The 21,175-nt window shown below is 36.7% G+C and overlaps 1 protein-coding gene across 1 annotated transcript; it reads right to left on the bottom strand.

Moving 5' to 3' along the window:
• Positions 1–12,466: 12,466 nt before the first annotated feature.
• Positions 12,467–14,149, bottom strand: LOC306845450 (potassium voltage-gated channel subfamily A member 10; the record flags this gene model as incomplete). Its single annotated transcript, XM_079378267.1, has 1 exon — positions 12,467–14,149. The coding sequence occupies one exon, from the start codon at positions 14,147–14,149 to the stop codon at positions 12,467–12,469; it is 1,683 nt and encodes a 560-aa protein (XP_079234393.1).
• Positions 14,150–21,175: the final 7,026 nt, after the last annotated feature.

The raw sequence follows: 21,175 nt of genomic DNA, 5'->3' as shown, positions 1-21,175 counted from the left end.
TTGTGCAAAGTTGAGGAACCTTGGACGTGTAGGCGACGTGAAAGACGCCCTTTTTTTTTTTGGAAGCACCTATCAGCAGGTGTTGCAGCACGGGTTGACGTCATACAGGTAGTCTGGGAAAAGGTTCGTCAGGTGATGTTTACAGTTTCGACGCATGTTTTCTCTCCATGTTAAGAGAAATAAGGAAATGGCACCACAAAATAATTTAAAATGAAACTTAACCAATAATTCCAAGTGAGTTTGAATAGAAGTAGGCTAGTTTCAACTGAGTTGTGCAATAAGAATTATTCATTACTTTTTTCCAAAGTCAAGAGTTATGCATTTGTGTGACAGGAAGAAGAGATTGCATCATTCTGTAGCCAGTAAGCCATTTACTGTGCGTTCTGTTAAATGACATACACTAAACTGTTTATGAGAGAAAGAAATTCCTGAACCCTCCTAAGATAAAACTGGGACTAAAAACTAAAAATGAAATTAAGACAAGTGGGTTTGCAAAAATTCAGGTATTGCGATATAAAGAATTTTTCTGGGAATAACATTTCTGATTTTGTGATAAGTAGCCTAATTCATATCAAAGAATGCACTAAAATGCAAGCAGACAAAAATCAGGAAATTAACCATAAATTTGACATGCTTCAAAACATTATGTCACATGTTTTTGCATAAAAATGGACAAAGGGAAAATCCATTTAAAGTCAAACCAGTTTGTCAGCTGAGTTATCCCCTTGTTTACAGGCTGCTTGTCACCAAAAAAGGACATTGTCTCTTTTTTACTTTCACTATTCACCCTTTCATTATTATAGACTGAGATATTTGTATAGTCGGTTACTAATGATTCATATTTATTGTATTCATAGCTGACTCAATTATTGAATACATAAATGCACAAATAGCTAGATAATGGCAATAACAACCACCTGCATATTAAACTGAAATCCTAAAACAGACCCTTTCTTACTTCCAAAAAATAAATAAATAAATAAATAAAATAAAATAAAATAAAATAAAATAAACATGCTATGGAAATGCATTGGTCTATATGGATGATTACAAGAGTACCAGGTGATTGCTTTTATTTTGTATACAGTACCAATACAGACAATGTAGGTGTACATTACAGTGGTATCCAGTAAATGATGACAGATACACTTTTTCATAGCATATCATATACTTCCTGTATGGCTTACATATGCCATATCCTGTAAAGATACAGTGCCACTCTGACTTGATTTATTTTTCTGCATATCACATACATCTATGTTCATATATAAGATGTATTAACTAATACATCTCTGGTGTATTTAATCTATGTGGTCCATTCACACTAAACAGTTCAATAATATGACCACTAGAGGTCATCTGAAGGATGTGTGGGGGCAGACCTTTTACTGAAATTATGTAGACAGTTTCCTGGAAGGATGATTGACTTTTGACCTTGTTTTCACTGAATGATGTCTGCATTACTGCACGCACCTTTAAACCCTTTCAGTTTTGGAAATATGACTTGCATCACACACATACTTCAGGGGACGGACCTTTTATGATTCATGGGCACGGTAATTGCGACACTGTAAGCAATCACAAACCAGATGGATTTAAGTGATGTGATTTATGGGAAATTCACCATGCATATCAGACAACATTGTATAAGGAAGTTCCTCTTTCCATATGATTTGTGATTTTGATTCATGACTAATGACAGTGCTGTGCTTTCAGCTCTTGATGAAACCTTGACCACATAATGTTTTGAACTTTATTTCCTTTGAAATGTCCCCTGTTGCGCTATTGAGAAAGAGGTACGGCTGATTTAGATATGTAATAAAATAAGCTTGTATATATATATATATATATATATATATATATATATATATATAAATATGACAATCTATTTGAAGGCACAACATGAAAAATGTTGTCAGTTGAGTGTGAGTGCAAACAGAAAAGCACATCTATTCTCATTATTCTACACACAGTGCATTTGTGATTTGGACGTTTCAGTGTCCAGGCAAGGACATGTAGGAACATAAAGAAGATAAAGTATCACCTTGGTTAACAATGCACAGCTGGCAGGAAGCTCACCTTCCAAACACACATATGTTCTCAGACAGATGATTAATGTTTGCTGCATATTGCTTCTAAAAATACACATGCTTACTAATGTTTTTCTTTAAACTCCTCTGTAATGAAGTAGGTTTTTATAGCTAATTAATCTGTGTCTTTGATACACCTTAATGATGCAAACATTAAAAACCACCGAAAAGTATTCAATATCTTTGAAGGCGGTGTTTGTATATGTTGGTAGCTAACCATTTTATTCCCACATTTCTTATTTTGTAGGCTATTTTTTCATATAGTAAGTCTTTCTTCAGGTCACTGCCAAGTGCCAAGTCAACCATGAGAGTGTCATCATAGTAATAATATAATAGTTATTTTATTCTGAACTTTACTCCAGTTATTAGACCATCATGTGACCATTTTGAATTATTGAGTGAGACCAAAACATCATGTAAATAATGAATGAAGAGGGTGTAACAAAGCTGGGTAATAGAGAGTTGGAGGGACAGACGTAAAGCAACAGGGGAAATCCCTCATGGGATGAGTAACATTCATTAGCTGTTTTACAGCTTAATTGATATAAGAGGAAGGGAGAACCAGCACGTTAAGCATGTGAACACAGGCAGAGGATATTCCCATAGTCATGTTACATAATTACAATAATCTATATCGTAACCAGGCGATCTACCTGTATTTATGTGCCAAAATCGCCTGAGGAAATTTTCTTTCTCAAGATATTAGGATAACCTATAGGTCTAATATTATTACATAGGTAGCATATTTCGTATAGTTGATCATATCTCATATTTTAAAAGAAAATAAATAACGTGTATAAAAAAGGGTGTATTTTGTAGGCTAATTGGAGTAGAATGACTTTATTGACTTTGCGCTAATGACGTCCTCACAGAGGCAAATGCGATGCGCATTCGCACATGAGATGTATACACATGGAAGAGGTCAGTTTTTTGTATGTCAGAATGACTTTGAGTTTTGCCTGAGGCAGTATATGCGTTAAAGCAGAATTCGTGCTAATACCGACTCATTTGTGGGGTGTCATGACTCATGACTGGTGAGACACTTTATACTCTCCTGGACGCAACATTACTCTAAACTTGAACTGCAGGTGACGCTAGCAGCGAAAGACTGTATTACCAAACAAAACCCTTTAGTCAGTTTAAGTTTCTTTAATGTATATGTTATAACCTGCATGCAAAAACAGCTGTTGATAATTACAGATGCAAACTGCAAAATGTCATCAAACTGTAAAATGTAATTTATTACTGAAATGTGTATTAGTATCTTAAAGGGGTCATCGGATGCCCATTTTCCACAAGGTGATATGATTCTGTAGGGTCTTAATGAAAAGTCTATAACATACTTTGGTTAAAATTTCTCAGTGGTAGTGTAAAAAACACCTTTTTTTACCCTGTCAAAATCAGCTCTGTTTCCAGCAAGCCATTTTTAGGCCATGTTGCTTTAAATGCTAATGAGCTCTGCTGACCCCGCCCTCTCTTTCATGGAGTAACATTTTTCAGTTTTCAGATGCAGCCCGTGAGTTATTTTGAACAGTACATTAAATGAACCATCTAATAGTTTGTGAATCAGACTTTACTGGTATTGTTTGTGTGCAGCCTGCATATATTATATTCATAATGGCTAAGTACAATAATACGTTAGCAAACATGTTGTGTGAAACTTTTAATTGTTAATACTAACTGTTATTAGGCTTTAGTCACCATCTGCTTAGGCCATTATTAGTGCTTCAGTTTTCTGTAATCAGGTTTTATGATGATGACTCTTTTTGTCAAGTCAGTTTGATTGAAAAACTTTATAATGAGTCAGACATTACTGAAAGTAGTGATATCTGAGTGAGTATGTTATTTACTGTGTGATTACGTGGTATTGAGGGAGGCAACACTTCCTCTCATCTGATTATTTTCCCTGTATATTGCCAATGAGCTGAAACTCTCTTCATACCGAAATCAATCTCTTTTTGTCATTGTTAGATAGTATTACTTCAGAAGAATTACGTATGCTAAGAATTACAGCATTACTGGTTTACACTATTTTGCACACTGTCAATTTTTTTAACATGTGAGATTGTTTTAAACAGTTTTCTGCCTTGATCGTAAGACGTCTGTGTAAATGCCCTCTTTGCATGTGAAATAAGTACTGTAACAGAGCTTCTTTCCTAAAAAACTTATATAGCATACAGTATATAAATTAATTACAATAAATTCACACAGTGGCGTAGGAAGTCAGCCCCTGGCCCATATGCAAACAAAATTTGTACGGCCCCCCCCCAAATTATATGGGCTCCAACTCGCATAACTTGTTGATTTTTTTTGGACGTAAATACCGTTACTTGACTATTCACAAGCTGTTTTAATTGCGGTATAAATGCTTGGAAATAATATTTAACGTTTTCAAGTCCATTCATTACACACAAACCACCCAATAATCGCAATAAGCTTTGTGTTTTTTATTATGACACAAAGTCTCATATTTCTGTAAATTTTAAGATCAAATACAAACAATAAATGTGTTTTGCGCTCTTTTATTTGTAGTGAGGTAACTACATTCGCCTCGGTTCAAGCTGCATTTGAATCAATGATATTTTCCTCTTTAATATTTGCATCACAAAGTAAACATGAATAAATATTTGAATTCATATAAAAAAAAATCAGAACAATTTATACAAATGAATGTCGAATCAATTAGAGTTTCAGAAATATCTCTAAGCCTACGTGTTATTGCTGTTTTTTGTGTTAAGAACAACAGGTTGGATGCCACAGACTATTTATTTATTTATTTTTTGCGGAGTGTAATTTTCACATTAATTTCACGCAATGTAATATGATTTTATTATCGTACTTTTGACTTTATTAAATTAGTATGACCTTAATCTTATTTAGTTATTTTTCCGTGTGACACTAAAATGCCACTGTAGGGTATTTGTACTGCATGCAAACACAATCTTGGCACAGCGGCCCAAAAAAATAAAAAAATAAAAATAAGTAAAAATAAAATAGTATTAAGTTTGACGATCCGGACTCCCCATATCTCCTCACTGGACGAGCCTTTTGAGAGAAATGCATCTTTATGGATTACGTAGGCTAATGAAAGAGTTTTTAATTTTTAATTCGAATTAATTCGTTGTAAAGTAGGTTTTTATAGCATTCTATAAGTATATTTATCATGTCAGTGAGGCAAGTATTTGCTGAGTATTTGCAGCTTCGAATTATGTATAGCCTACTCTTACCTTTATAAAGAAACATTACGGCGTGTTTTAATTTTCCACTCTTATTAAGAAAAAAATGCAAGTGATCTCGCTAGCGCCTCCATGTCCTTCAAAGCGCGCTTTCAGCTTCCACTTTTAGCACAAACGATTTTATATTTATCACACATTTATCTTCACTTTTTAAATTTATATTGTGAAATGCATGAAGTTTTTTTATGTTTCAAATTGTGTTTATTTGTGAAGGCTAAACTGATCAAACATAATCAACTCACTTTCTGGCGCTGGCCGATTGGTAACCTATTAAAAAAAAAAAAATACAACTTGAATTTAACAAACATAAAATGTTCCAATCATGTTTCTAAATTAGCTTAATAAAGAAAAGTAATATAACCACTTTTCCAATAAGAACCAAAACTGAACTTTTTTAATGGCTGCAACAGCAGCTGTGTAAAGGGGAAGAGAGATAGAGATAAAAAAAAAGACAAGGGCTCGGGTTGGACTCGGGCAGAGAGTTCTGATAAGCTGTCGGACAAGGGCCGGGCACGTGCAAGTTTATATTTCAATTACGTTTCAATTAAAAGTTCCCTCTCGGTGGGCCCCCAGTCTGCCCGGGCCCATATGCACCTGCATACCCTGCATACCCAGACGCTACGCCACTGAATTCACGTATATATTACTCATAAATTGGACATTTAATGATCAAATTTGATTTCTCATAAAAAAAAAAATCATTCCACTTTATAGATTAATCTGAATTCAAGAGAGAGCTCCTGCAGTAAAGATCACACACTTAAGGTTGTCTCACCTCTAAATGTACTATATGGCCATGCATCTCTGTAGACTTATCTATGACATGTAGAATTATAAGTACGTATAGATAGAGTATGTGTACTTATAATTCTACATGTCATAGATAAGTGGTAACTAATGCCCCATTCACACTTACAGTGATAAAATCACTATAGGGACAGTGTTAAAAGTTGGCTTGCTGCTGGTTTCAAGAAAGTGGCATCCAGTTGTACAAGGCAGTGGGTCACTGGTTTTTCATTGGTAGTTGCCATGTTTTTCTGCTCATTTGCATGAAGTTGACCTCTGTTTGGGAGCCACTGAAAGTGAATAATGATTGGTCACTTTTTTGTTGAAAATAAAAATACCTAAAAATTGTTGTCACTTTAAACATGTAAATATTATTGCAGTTTAAACAGTGGCTCATGGCGCTGCCACCGATGAGTTTAATTAATGGGAAATGCATACATTGATAAAAAGTATACCTGTGGTGCAATGATAGTTGCTTTGGATAATATGCCAAATTCAATTAAAAAATGACTGTAAGTATTACTCTGGATGATTAATTTAGCATCACCTGGGTAACCAAATTTTCTCAAATATAACAAAACATGTCTTGCAATGCAGTTTTATATAGTGCATTGAAAATATACTGTACATACTCTCAGAAAAAGGGTGCAAAGCTGTTATTGGGATTGTACATTTTTTGCTACCCTAAATGGTACATATTAGTACCTAAATTGTACATATTAGTAGTTTTTGAAAGGTTACCGCCCCAGCAACAGAGTGTGGGAATTGAACCCATGACTTTGGCATTGCAAAGCACAACCACAAACTAAACAATAAAAAACTAAAAATCTGAAAAAGTTACAGAAAATGTGAGGCTGATAGTTCTAAGTTGCGTCAAATGAATTCAGATTTCCAGTGAAAATGCTGGAGACCCCTAAGTAACTATAATCCCCAAATTAGTAAGTGTCACCTTTCTTTGATTAAACCTGCAATCACCTCAAATATCGTCTGGTCTGCATACTAAAGTTACCGGAGTAATCAGGATTGCGTGAAAGTACAAATCGAGCCACGCTCGGGTTATAGGGGTCAGTTTCTTTCACTTTCTGCCTGTTGTAGATGTAATCAGTCTTACTCAGCTTTAATTTGCTAGTAAAGTTTTCCAGCCGCAGAGCTAGAGAGATCTGAACGGTCTAAACAGTGCAAGACTAGAACAAAATGGCTGGTCATTAATTGTTTATAACCACGTCTCTCTCCATACCCTGTTTGACCTTACCATGCACCTGAGCAGTTAAGTATATATGAGACCGAGGGTATCTCCAGGGTATTAAGCGATTGCCGGCTTTGTGTGATTTTTCTTTCCTCAATCTCCTAATTGGTCCTATCAGGGGTTATCAGCGTAGTGTCGGGTTCTAGAGATAAAAGCAGATATAAGACACATCATTAGGCACCTAGGACTGCATTGTGACCGGTGTAACTGCTGAGGAGTTTTTAATATTTATTTTAAGTATGTTTCATTATTTTTGTTTATTTAAAATATAGCATTCCAAAAGAAAAAGGTTGTTGTTTTCACACTTTTTTTTTCTCTACATTTCACACTTTTATTTTGTACTTTGTTTTTTCACATCAACTATTAGCTTAAATTAACATATATGAAAATATATTATCAAACTATTTGATTGCTTTGCTTGGAAACCGTGTGTTCTCGTGTACCTAAAAATACACCAAACTATATTTTTATTATGACAAACAAATATTGCGATATCATACTTCAGAAATGACACCACTCAAATGACAGTCATATAATACCTAGCATTCCTCTTACATAACCACAAACACTAACAGCATTCTCTTACATACTATATACATAGTTCAGTATTTGGTTACTTTGCTGTCTCACTGCTCAATATTTTAGTGTCTCAACTGGACTCTCACCTCTAGGCAAGAGTGCTTCTTATGACTGCCTGTCAAATGACTGAAATCAATCAAGTCTTGAAATAACCGTCCAGATAAAAAAAATCAGAACAAAATGTTGATTCAATGCAATTAAAATAGTGAGGGTGTATTCGTATACTTAATTCATTCCAAAGCTTTATAATGGCAGTGGGTGGGTGTTTTTTTTTCAACAGTCCAAAAAAATTCAAATAAAGCGCATCCATCCATAATAAAATGTGCCTCACATGGCTCCGGGTGGTGAATAAAGGTCTCCTTTAGTGAATCAATTAATTTTTGTAAGAAATATATCTATATTTAAAACATTATTAACACTTTTCTCTCACGTCTGCTAACTGTCATACACGGAAGCCTTTCTGGGTGGTTGATGCAGTAGGGCGTTTGCGTCGCGGAAGCGTCGGTGAAATGCGGAGGAGAGAGAGCAAAACAAAATGATGGTCATGAATTAGAAGTACAAAATGAGGATTTATAAATAAAAATGTCACAGGATTTCGATATAAGCCAATAGGAGACTGGGTTTCTTTTACTAAAGTAAGGACACTTTGTTTCCTTTGCTCCTGTAAACAAACTCATGAGACCAGAATTTCATTTTTGGGTGAACTAAACCTTTTAACAGAACTGGTATTATTAGAGTATGTTTTACTTAGATATTATATATATTTACTTAGAGTATGTGTAAGTAAATAAATACTCTTACAGTCCTTCTACTTTAAAAATTTGACATTTAATTCAATGTGTAACTTGCAATTTCTTTCTAATTATTTCTTTGTGAATTTTACTAGTGATTTTTCAGAGTGAGAATTGTTTTTTTTTCAGTGTATGTTTTATATACACTGGGGCAGTCGTGGCCTAATGGATAGAGAGTTGGATTTGTAACCTGAAGGTTGTGGGTTCGAGTCTGAAGTCCGGCAGGGATTGTAGGTGGGGGAGTGAATAACCAACACTCTCTCCAACCTCAATACCACGACTGAGGTGAGACCCTTGAGCAAGGCACCGAACCCCCAACTGCTCCCTGGTCGCCGCAGCATTGGCTGCTCACTGCTCCAGGTGTATGTTCACTACTGTGTGTGTGCACTTGGATGAGTTAAATACAGAGAACAAATTCAGAGTATGGGTCATCATACTTGGCCACACACCACTTCCCTTCCCCTTTCCCTATATCACAGCTCAACAAATAGATAAATATGGAAAGCAAAATTATTATTGGGGAAAAATTATTTGGTATGGGCTTAGTGAGGATCAAGCCAAAAAATGAGATTTTAAGCTGGTAATTCAGAACAGTTGATGAAAGTGAGGAAAAACATTGAAATTATTGAGGAATGACCAACTTAAAATGCCTGCTGCATCTTCATACTTTACATACACACTATAATAACCTGGTCCACATAGACGGTGAGCTCTGAAACATTAATGTGTGCACACATACACAAATAAAATGGCCTTAAACATTAATGTGCTCTCATTGTGGATCTTGCACTGTTTAGTCTCCGTCTCCGAAAAACTCCACAGGTCGCGCCAACAAATCATGGTCGCTCTCTCACCTGTCTCAGTGACCTGAGACGAACTTTTTAACCTCTCTTAATACTGTATTAAAACCTAATGAACCACACACCACCACCCTCTCAGAAAGTTGATATCATGATTTATGAATAATAATACTGCAAAACCTTGACAGTTTCTGACAAGAAAAATCTTTTTCTGGGAAAAAATAGTAAAGAAGAATTGACCCAAGCTACACTGAATGTATGTTAAATGTAGTTTGTGCTGACCGCAATGTTTTTGGGTGGTGTTTTATTGGCTTAATAAGTTACAACATTAAAAAAAAAAATATATATATATATATATATACACACGTGTGTGTGTGTGTGTGTGTGTGTGTATGCATGTATAGCAAAAGTGCAATGAATTAAAAACAGGAGCTAATGTTTTCAGTGGACCAATTTTTCTGTCTTTGTCTTATTTTATGGATATATATTTTTTTTTACAATAATCATATTTTATTTTGTGTTGGGTCGCCACATAATCATACAATGAGAATGTATGTGTCCTTGTCAAATCACACAAAGTTGGAGCCAATAAATTTAATATATATTTAATAAAAGGCACTCAGAATATTATGAATAAAATATAGTGCTTAAACAATCAAAATATATCATACAGCCATAGCATACATTCATGAGATGCTAAATTGCATAATGACCACATAACACTAGCATTATCACCTTCGTCGGTGGCATAATTGTAAAAAATCAAAATAGAACTCTCAGAATATTTTGAACAATGACTTTCAATATTACAATTGATATTACACCATACTATGACATAAAATGCATGCACAAGGGAATATACTTTAGATTTTTCCATTGACGCAATGGAGGGATGGTTTAAATATTATTTTTCTACCTCTAGCATGGTCATTTTTTCAAATTCTTTAATCTCAGTGTTTTCATGCATCTTTTAAAATTTACAACAGCATGATAAAAAGCATTGTAATATCTATATTGCAGTTATAAATTAAGTGTCGGAACCTGCTGGCATAAGTTCATTTTCAAGCTTATAGGAAAACTTATTTTAGCTTTCCTGAAAAGTGCTGTATTGCTTTGCTTTTGTCAGTGCTGAAATGCTACAATCAAAATTTGCTTTGGAAACATTTGTTCTCTATATTTCATTAAAATGTGCAATATTTTTAATGCAAATAAAGCATGAAATATTCTCTCATAAAAGGGAATTCCTCCAATAAAGAAACCTCAAGTTATGGAAACACAGATTACTGTAAGCATAGTGAAATCACTGAAAAATTTAAAAATGATGTCATGAGATGAGCATAACACATCTTACTCTTATTCCAAAGAGAGAAATTGTACTCCTCGGAAAGTCAATAATATCTCATAAGTGAAACAAAACATATCATCTATTACAATCATGGGCAAAGACAGATATGTGTGCACTATTGCATGACAAAAACTTTGTGTAATTCCTTTAATATGCTTATGAATGTTACTAATATGCTTGTAAGATAATGATTCTTCCTGTTCTGTTTATAAGATAAATCCACAAGAAACATCCTGATGTTGCAAACATTTACAAGTAAGTCGTTAGGCTGGATTAGATGATATATTTGCTGCAATCTTTTCAGTCTTTTGCAGTGGTTGATCATTAATTGGTTTCACTATACAGTACATGCACTGTGCGATCATGCTCTCTGCCTTCATTGGCTTGTCAAGTCAGCATAAATTAGTCTGATAGATGGAAAAATAACACTCATTTCCTCCACCAACAGAACCAGCCCAAATGAAAACTTTTTATCTGTGCTCCATTTGACCGACAAGTATTGTTTTAAGTGGCTAACTCGTAGAAATCCATGCTTAAATTCTTGTGCGTTTTCCAGCCATATATCCATGTGCATAACGAGTAAGGCTGATAGTAGGCCACTGAAGCCTGTAGGTAAAGAAGTAAGTGCTGTGTATCCTACTAGCTTTTTATATACATTCGGTCAAACAAGAGACAAGATATGATGTAAAACTAATTGAATGAAATTGCCAAGCAAAGGTGTGTACCAAAACTTGAACTCACTCTGCATAGAAAGACGAATAAAAAATCTCACCCTAAAGATAGAGTTCTAGCGTCTCATTCTGTGTGTATGTTGACAAGAATAGAAACACCAGAAGAAAATGTGGGACCAGCAGCAAGCAGATGCTGCCACAGCACGGTGGGTCATCCAAATATAACATACTTGCATGCGTAGGATACTGTATTTAAATTCCAAACAGGCCTGATTATGTATGACAACTACCAGGGCTGTTAGAGGAGACATTCAGTGACATTGAAAGATGGATAACAGTTTGGCATAAGCTTTTTCTCTCACAAGCAGCAGGGACAAAAGGTGATGTCAGTGCAAAACTCTAAAGGAACGACAACATCAGCAAAAGGTGGTGCTGGGTGGATGCTCAGAGTGCAGATTCATGATTCCTCGGCATTAATTTGAGGGACTCGGCAACACAAGCACTTAATCGCGATTAATTAAATGCTTGTTTTGACCTCGGTCAAACGGACCCGTTTGCCTCGCAAATGATGACATGAGTACTTTTTTTTGTCTTCTGAGTTTCATATTCCTTTTTCGGTTCAGTGCATTTCAGTTTATATTACTGTAAAGCCTTAAAGGGATGTTCCTTACAATATTTTTTGCTTCCTTTTAGTAGATAGAGCTTCTGAGGTTTGATAGTCATCCATCAAAGGTGTTTTTAGCAGCCTGTTTGAGCTCTCCCTTTGAAACGGCACGTTCTGCAAAGGTACTGTTGGTATATGCACAGCATTAGGTACATATGTAGAACTCTTAATTAAGAAGTTGTCAAACCATAAAGCCGAGAGTTTCTAAGTGCATTGTTGTACAGTCATTATTGCTAGTCATGCGAAATATACCAATCCTTATGGAATGCCATTTTTCCCCATCTGCCAATTCCCATTGCTCTTGTCCAGCGAGTAATTGCTTTCATATTTCTCTTCAGAACTGCTTTTCTGATTTGCAGCAGCCTCAGCAGCAGCTTCAATCATTTGTTTCTCCGCCTGCTCTGTTTCACGATGGTAGAAGTAGTTGAAGTTGGAGACGATGACAGGAACGGGAAGTGCAATGGTCAGCACGCCAGCGATGGCACAGAGGATCCCAACCATCTTTCCCCCCAAAGTGATGGGGCACATGTCGCCGTAGCCAACCGTTGTCATTGTGACCACAGCCCACCAGAATCCTTCAGGGATGCTCACGAACTGAGTGTCAGGTTCGTCAACCTCAGCAAAGTAAATGGCACTGGAGAAGAGGATGACGCCTATGAAGAGGAAGAAAATAAGCAAGCCCAGCTCCCTCATGCTGGCCTTCAGGGTTTGGCCTAGGATCTGGAGGCCCTTGGAATGGCGGGACAGCTTGAAAATCCTGAAGACGCGCACTAATCGGATGACACGTAGCGTGGCCAGAGACATGTTCTGGCCGGCGGTGGGGTCTTCATCCTGGGTGGCCATCAGTTCCGTTATGACGGTAATGAAGTAGGGCATAATGGACACAATGTCAATGACATTCATGATATTGCTGAAAAACTCGCTCTTGCTGGGGCACACTATGAAACGTACTCCAAGCTCAAAACAGAACCAAATGATGCAGATGGTCTCCACCACAAAGAAAGGGTCAGTAAAGACAGAGAGCATGGCCTTAGGATGAGGAGTAGGGGAGAGAAGCGTGCCGTTGGCGTCACGGGTTAAGTTGATGAACGCAGGAGTAAATTCACGCTCATCACGGAATTCAGGGAGCGTCTCCAGGCAGAAGATACAAATAGATATAGTGATGACAAAAACAGACACTAAGGCCACTGACCTGGCAGCACTGGAGCTCTCTGGGTACTCGAAGAGCAGCCAAAATTGACGGTGAAGCTCACTGGTTGGGAGTTGAGGCTCAGGGTCTTTGACGAAACCTTCATCCTCCTTGAACTGTTCCATGACCTCATGCCCCAGTTGATAGAACACTATCTCACCCGCAAACACATCCAATGGCACGTTCACTGGCCTCCGAATCTTACCTCCGGACTGATAGAAATACAAGATTCCATCAAAGCTGGGGCGGTTGCGATCAAAGAAATACTCATTCCTCATGGGGTCAAAGTAGTCAATCCTCCTCATGGGGTCTCCCAGCAAGGTATCTGGGAACTGATTCAAAGTTTTAAGTGTTGTCTCGTACATCATCCCTGAGACATTGATAACTACTTTTTGTTCGCCCTCCTCGAATTTCTCCTTTTCCGCAAAGTAGTCCTCACAACAATCCTTGGTTACTTTTCCTAGGAGAGCCTCATTGGGACTGCCCTCGCTGCTAATCAGAACCTTCCAGTTGGAGATCAGGCTGTTGCAGCTTGATGTTCCTTTCTTGCTGAGCGTTGGTGGAGAGGCCAGCGAATGCCTCGGCTGTCTTCCTCTCTGAGGTGAGTGTGTGGGTGAGTTTATGCCACGGGTCCCCTGGTTTGGTTCAGGGGCATCTGAGGTGGGTGAGGTCGGATAACCCGAGTCACTCGGGTCTCCCAGGTTGATTCCGATGTCGTCCAGATTCTCAAAGTTGACTAGAGGAACCTCCATGGCCTCCCTCCCCTCCCTGGGGCTGAGCTCAGGCTCCTAACCCAGGATGAAATGACAGACGGGCAACCAAATGCACAGGCCAGCCCACTCTGCACCGCAAAGTGCGAAGAGATCAGAGAAGATTCAGGCTGGTTCTGCAGCAGAGAGCCGGATCCCAAGATACTGTCACCTGATCTGGAGATAAAAACAAAAGGAACAAAACAGTTGTGTTACTGCATGGAAGGTAAGGTTGCACCTTAGGCTAGGAAACAATTAAAGCAATCTAAAGTAATATAAACTCTACAGACAAGATAATGAAAAAGGAACAAACAGAGATTTTATTTTTAAGCTCAATTATTTTACTCAAAGAATAAAAAGTAGGTTAACATGATTCCCACAATTACAGTCCATTTAAAATTAAGCAAAATTAAGAGTGTCATCATTTATTTACCCTTTTGTTGTTTCAAACCTGTATGACCTCATTTTAGGCTTTCAAAAAATACTATTAAAATATAATGGAAGATGTGCTATATTTCAAGTCTTCTGATGATTTATGATAGCTTTGTATAAAGAACACTAACACTCATAAGATCTGTCTAATGGTCTAAACAAATCATTCAAACCTGTCTTAAATCAACCAATTCACTGAAAATATTTACCCAAAAGAACAATCAACAGAGATGAGAATCAATTCAGCACCCATGCCATGAATTGTCATGCAGTAATTTTCAGTGAATAATAACTTAAATTAACAACATTTATGATACTTTAATGGTGCTTATTAAGTTATACATGTTTGGCATGGCCAATATCCTGTAAGGATATACATTACAACTAACAGATTGCATTTAGTCTCTCTTTAAACTCCTTGAATGTGCCTAAACAAACCTAAATAATGCATTCAAACTGAACATGTTTTCCCGTCCTCTTTGTCTACTGCCAAGTGTGCTTGAGAGCTGAGAACGGTACTTTATTATCATTTCTCCCTCATGGCCTCTTGTAGCGACACACACACACACACACACACACACACACCCACCCACCCACACACACCCACCCACCCACACACACACACACACACACACACACACACACATTTTAATTCACATCTTCTGTATTGCAGTACAAGCATTTAGAGCTGTACTCACACTGTTGCATTGCATATGGAATTAATAGTGCTTAACAAAGGGGTCCAGAAATTGATTACAGACACATTTAGCATGATTTGTTTGGGAGCGATTCAGGAAATATTAAAAGATTAAATCCCGCAGAACCAATCACAAATTTAATGTTCCAGGAGTAATATAAACTGAACTCGTTTTGACAGCATCTGTGACATCTATTCCTGCAGAGAGTGATTTTGACTCATTATTAATTTTTTACAAACAAACAAAAATGTATTTGTTTATTTATTATTATTAATATTATTATTTAACAAAAGTCACAGATGAATTTAATTGTTTCCAAAATGTAGTATTTGAGCTGTAAAAGTATTTTGAATTTGTTTGTACAATCTGATGGGTTATTTGTTAGTTTCTGCATTAATCAACAGCTTCTGTGACAGTTTAAGTTCCTTTAATATACACTTTCAACGTACTTTATTCCAAATCCAACTAAAGCAGCTTTTGGATTCCAGTGCTGTTCCTCTCGAGGTCAAAGGTGCAGGTCAAAGGTCTAGTTCGGGCATCTTATCTACAGCGTTCTATTTTCCAGAGAGTTTAATGGAGACAGGTAACCATAACCTGAACAGAGGATTTAAACAGCTACCCCTCGTACCACTTGACACCATAGAACCCATAGCCGCCAAAGAGAAAAACCTTTGGCTCCATGACAGCTTGTGTGGCTACACTGGAAGGTAACGCACACCTCTCACCTTCGCTCCGCGTTATATTCCATTGACCCTATTAGTATACAGCAGGGCCTATCTTTTCCATTGTCAGAGGAGAATTGTTGGATGGGTGGGTTACACGGGCATTCTGTTTCAAGTGGCCACATTCTTTACAGCACTGGCAAGATGTTTATATGGTAAGTGCTAGTGCTTAGTGTTTAAGGAAAAGTTGACCAGTGCCCAAGGAAGAATAATAGCATCGTACTGCTTAAATTGTTATATATTCAGCTGTACTGGCCACATACAGTATGATTCTGTACAATATCTACATAACTTAAAGGGACAGTTGGATAGTTCATTGATTCATACCTGTATGCATTTCTTTCTTCTGTGTATTACAATGAAGATATTTTGATTTATTCTAATGTTGTTCAGAGCCCAACTTTCTTCAAAATATATTCTTTTGTGTCCCACAGAAGACAAACAAAGGGTTTTGGCCAACTTGAAGGTGAATAAGATAATCAGAATTTCCATTTTTGTGAACTATCCCTTTACATATGTTCTATTTAAAAACAGCTTTTTACCAATTCTGCATCTTACATGGTTCTGCTGCCTCTATTTGAAGTATACTCTTCTCAGAATGACTTATGTTACACAACTGTAATATTTTGCACTGCCTTTGTTAACTGTATCCCATGCACTCTGCACCTTTTGTTTATTTATGATTTATTGAACTTCTTTATATTTATTTATTTCCTACATTATTCAATTGTAACTGCAACAACCTTGTGAAAGAAAAGGAAACTAACCTCATTATACCTGTTCAATGACAGTAAGAAACTTGACTTATCTGATACAGTATATATGCTAAATATTAACTATATACTCTGTACCTAAAAAAATGATTTTTCAAAGTTGTAAATGTAAACGTTTTTCAACTTCAACATTTCACATTTAACGTGTTACATGCAATTTTTTTTTTACTAGCAATTTCTGAATGAAAATTGTTTCTACACCGTTTTTTTCTGTGTGTTATTAGCACAACTGCAGGGTTTACAGATCCACATATGAGGGTACAGTTATGTAGCGAGGGCAGGATGGACAAAGGTTACAAGTGACAGAAGCTTCCGTTCTTATCCTGCAGTGCTTCGTCTATGGAAAATGCTGAAGATGTGAAAATGCACCACGGACAGAGATGACATCTATATCCTTCAGCTGTGTGTGTGTATGTGTGCTCACGTGTCTAGAAGATAGATCACCAACGTGTGGGAAAGTTTCCCTGCATGCATCACAGGTACAAAGCCATCGTTTTGTATCAAGCACCTCAGGGGCAAGACACTACCATGTGCACGTGTAAAGGCACATTATATAAGTTTCGTAATTTATGTGCTAGATTGTGTGCATAATTCTGTGAAAATGCAGTTTCATATATCCGAATCAGCACAAATCATTCCACTGGCCTGAATCGCAGAAATATTATTAGACAATATGCTATAGCTGTCTTAGTTTCCAAGTCTGATTAAAAGTGACAGTTAACCGTTAAAAGTTAAAAATGAAAACTTTGTCATCGCTTATTTACTCTCATGTCATTCCAAACCTGTATGGCTTTCTTTCTTCTATGGGAAACAAAAGAAATATTTTGAGAAATGTCTTTTTGTCCATACAATGGAAGTCAATGGTCATAAAAACATTCTTCAAAATATCTTTTATGTTCCACGAAAGAATAAATCGTGCAAGTTGTAAAGACATGAGGGTGAATAAACAATGACAGAATTTTCATTTTTGAGTATCCCTTTAAATTGAAAATGTATAACTTCCACGCTACTACGATTCATGTAGAATGTGTTTCTGATAAAGGGTCACTATCCCTTTAAAATATTTGAGGAAATTGAAAGTGAGAATATAGTGATTATAATGAATCACAAAATTAAAAGATGTACTAACACAGATATCTAAAACTGCACAAATGCCCACATGCATATACTAGTCAAAACTATTCTATTCTATTCTATTCTATTCTATTCTATTCTATTCTATTCTATTCTATTCTATTCCAAAAATCAACATATCAAACAACAACCTATTTCTAATATTTATCTCACTCCTTAGTTCTTAAAGCTAAATACAGCTAAAACTAAATACAGTCTTTCAGAACAGCGTGGTTTGCCGGAGAGCACAACTAACAACATCTTATTTTATATTTCTAAACTTCTGTAACAGCTCCATTCATGTCCAATAAATTAATTTAGATCCAAATTTGATCCAAAGTCTTACTTTGATTCAAAGTCGTACTTCTGTCCTTTTCAAAAGACTGAAAATCATCCAAAGCAGTTCAACTACAGCATCCAAAAGACTGAAATCACAGGCTTAAGCCCATTGATAAAACCAAACACGGACAAACGCTCAATGAAATACCTACCAGGGAAAACCTCTGAGGCAGGATGGTCCTTCTGTAAGCGCTGGGACCCAGGAAGAGTGGGGCTCCTCTTTTCGCCTCTATCCCTCTCTAGCCTTGCTCCTCTTCTCAGCCTGCATTACAATCAGATTTCTGCACACCCTTGTGTTCTGTTTAAGCTCTCTCTCTTTCAGTAATCTTATGCCTCCTGAGTAACTTGAGACCCACGGCTGCCATCAGGGAGACGCACGCACTCACACACACACACACGCACACACACCTTACCTTTCGCATCTGGCTTGGCTTTTTAAACCTTAGACTAGATTCTCCTTTCTGTGTGCGTCTCTCTCGCTTTTTGTCTGTCTCTGCTCTGCTTTTGTCTGTGCTGAAGTGTTGGGGTGTCAGAGGAGGACCCCACGGCGCTGGAGCCGGCATGAGCTCTGCGGGGCAAACAGCGCTGAGTAAAAGGATGGCAGGACCTGAGCTCCTGCCGAGTAAGCAAACAGAGCAAAATCTCCAGGCGTGAGAGCACACACACATACACGCGCTCGCAGACTTTACAGTTACTCTCACTCACACACACTCACAAGCTACATAGACATATGCAGTTACACAGATACTAAATCTATGTGTGGAGTAGCATGCTATTTATATTATAGTATATGTATTGTATTTGCTAATGTTCTTAATGTGTAGAAAACTTGCAAGACAAACTTGAAATGTTGAAATGTTCAACTTTATACATAGAAAAGTGCTATGGAATGGCACTCAGTGTCGAATTCATGCTGGCATTGAGAGGGATGGACAAGTTATTGACTTGAAAGCAAATAAATTGTGTTGAGTTAAAATTTATACATTAGATTATATTTGTAGAGATATCAAGTAGGATTATACCATCTGTGGAACTTACCATTATTGTGTAGAATATTGTATTCCTCAATGCAATGTACTATGACTTTTAAAAGTCATAATTCTCTTAAATTTCTATGACTTTTAAAAATGCTTTTGAAAGTAGTCTTTTATGCTCACCAAGGCTGCTTTTGCTTGATGAAAAATACAGTAATAATGGTAAAATTGTGAATATTTTAAATTGTGAATATATTTTAAGATGCAAATTTTTTTAAGATGCAAAACTGAATTTTCAGCATCTTTACTCCAGTCTTCAGTGTCACATGATTCTTTAGAAATCATTCTAATATGCTGATTTACTGCCCAAGAAACATTTCTTATTATTATAAATGACAACTGCTTAATATTCTGCTGCTTAATATTTTTGTTTTATTTTAGGATTCTTTGATAAATAGAGAGTATTTATTTGAAACAAATCTTTTGTTAAATTATAAATCTTTTACTCTCACTTTTGATCAATTTAATGCATCCTTGCTAAATTAAAGTATACAAGTTTTAATGACCCCAAATATTTGAACAGTAATGTGTGTGATCTAGTTTTCTAGACCAGAATTCTTTACCTAAATGTACCGCAAGAAATAACAGTGATACATTTTTCTTCAGTATTCTTTAATAAATATATAGCTCTAAAGAACAGCTTAATTGAGTATTAATTTCTTAAATTTTTAATGACCCCAGAGTTTTGAATGGTAATGTATAATAGGACTAAAAATGCAAAAAATTCCAAAGCCACTCACTGAATTTAACATAAGACTCTGTGACACTACTGTTTGATACATTTATTGTGGAATAAAGCATTTTATTTCACTTATAACAATTAGTGTACAGTATATAGTGTTCTGTAAGTAAGCTATATTCTATTCTGAACATTGCCACACTTTTTGTATAATGCACACATCACATATGTTCCAGCCTGTTTCCATCATATCAGCTCATGGGACCTGAATTTGCATCACTGTCAAAACATAAACACACATTTACACACACTTTAACTCACATAGAAACGTAAACAAATGACATCACATAGATCCCAGGCTCCTTCCTCCCCCATCAGCTCAGGGGACCTGACTCGGCACCCAGTATTGCTGTCAAACACATACAAGCGTGCATGCTCTCACACACATACACACAAACATCTGGAGCAGTGCTCAGCAGCGATTCAGCTACACAGCAGTCCAGGACTTTAAAATGCTTATACAGGAGATCCAGTGCAATTCTGTTTAGGGTCCAGAGGCAGAAGTGAAAGGGGCCATTCATCAAGTCTTCTTATAGCCTCTTGCTGATGTCTGGCAACTGCAAATGAGACATACAAAAAGTTAAGAATGTATCTAAGTGCTGCAGGACACTGATTTGGTTCCAGACAAACTGCGTCTCTATAAATGTTCAGCAAGGCCTGAGTAAGGGTTTTGAGTAAGTCGCAAAAGTGCTGAATGATCCACTGTGGAACTCAAACAAAAGGTGATGAGAAGCTGAATGTCACCCAGTTATTGATTGACGGAGGACCACGAGACATTGGTGGCTTAAGTGTTTGCTGTATCAATTGATAGGATATGTGCTAACCCATCATACTTTGGACAACATGAATTCATGTCATGCTTTAGTTTCAGGGTCGACACATCCATGGATCGCTTATGGACCGCCTGATGCATGTTGCACCTGACAAAGTGTGAGAGTTCGTGCACATGTTGTTAACAAGTCATCTTATGTTTACAAAGGTACGAAACAGGCTCTAGCTAACAGGGAACGTTCTCTGAACTTTGGCTAATGTTCTGGCTAGGTTCTCTCAAAGTTATGAACATTATATTATATGAACAGAATATTCTCAAAATGATAGCATAAAAACATTATTTATATATCATTCTTGGTGTGTTTTTTTCTTGTAATGCTTTAGTTAGACCTTCATTTTGTTAAACAA

The sequence above is a fragment of the Barbus barbus genome (genome assembly GCF_936440315.1).
Source record: "Barbus barbus genome assembly, chromosome: 25".
NCBI classification, from domain to species: Eukaryota; Metazoa; Chordata; class Actinopteri; order Cypriniformes; family Cyprinidae; genus Barbus; species Barbus barbus.
The sequence above is the reverse complement of the archived record's forward strand: the minus strand, read 5'-3'. Positions and strand labels throughout refer to the sequence as shown.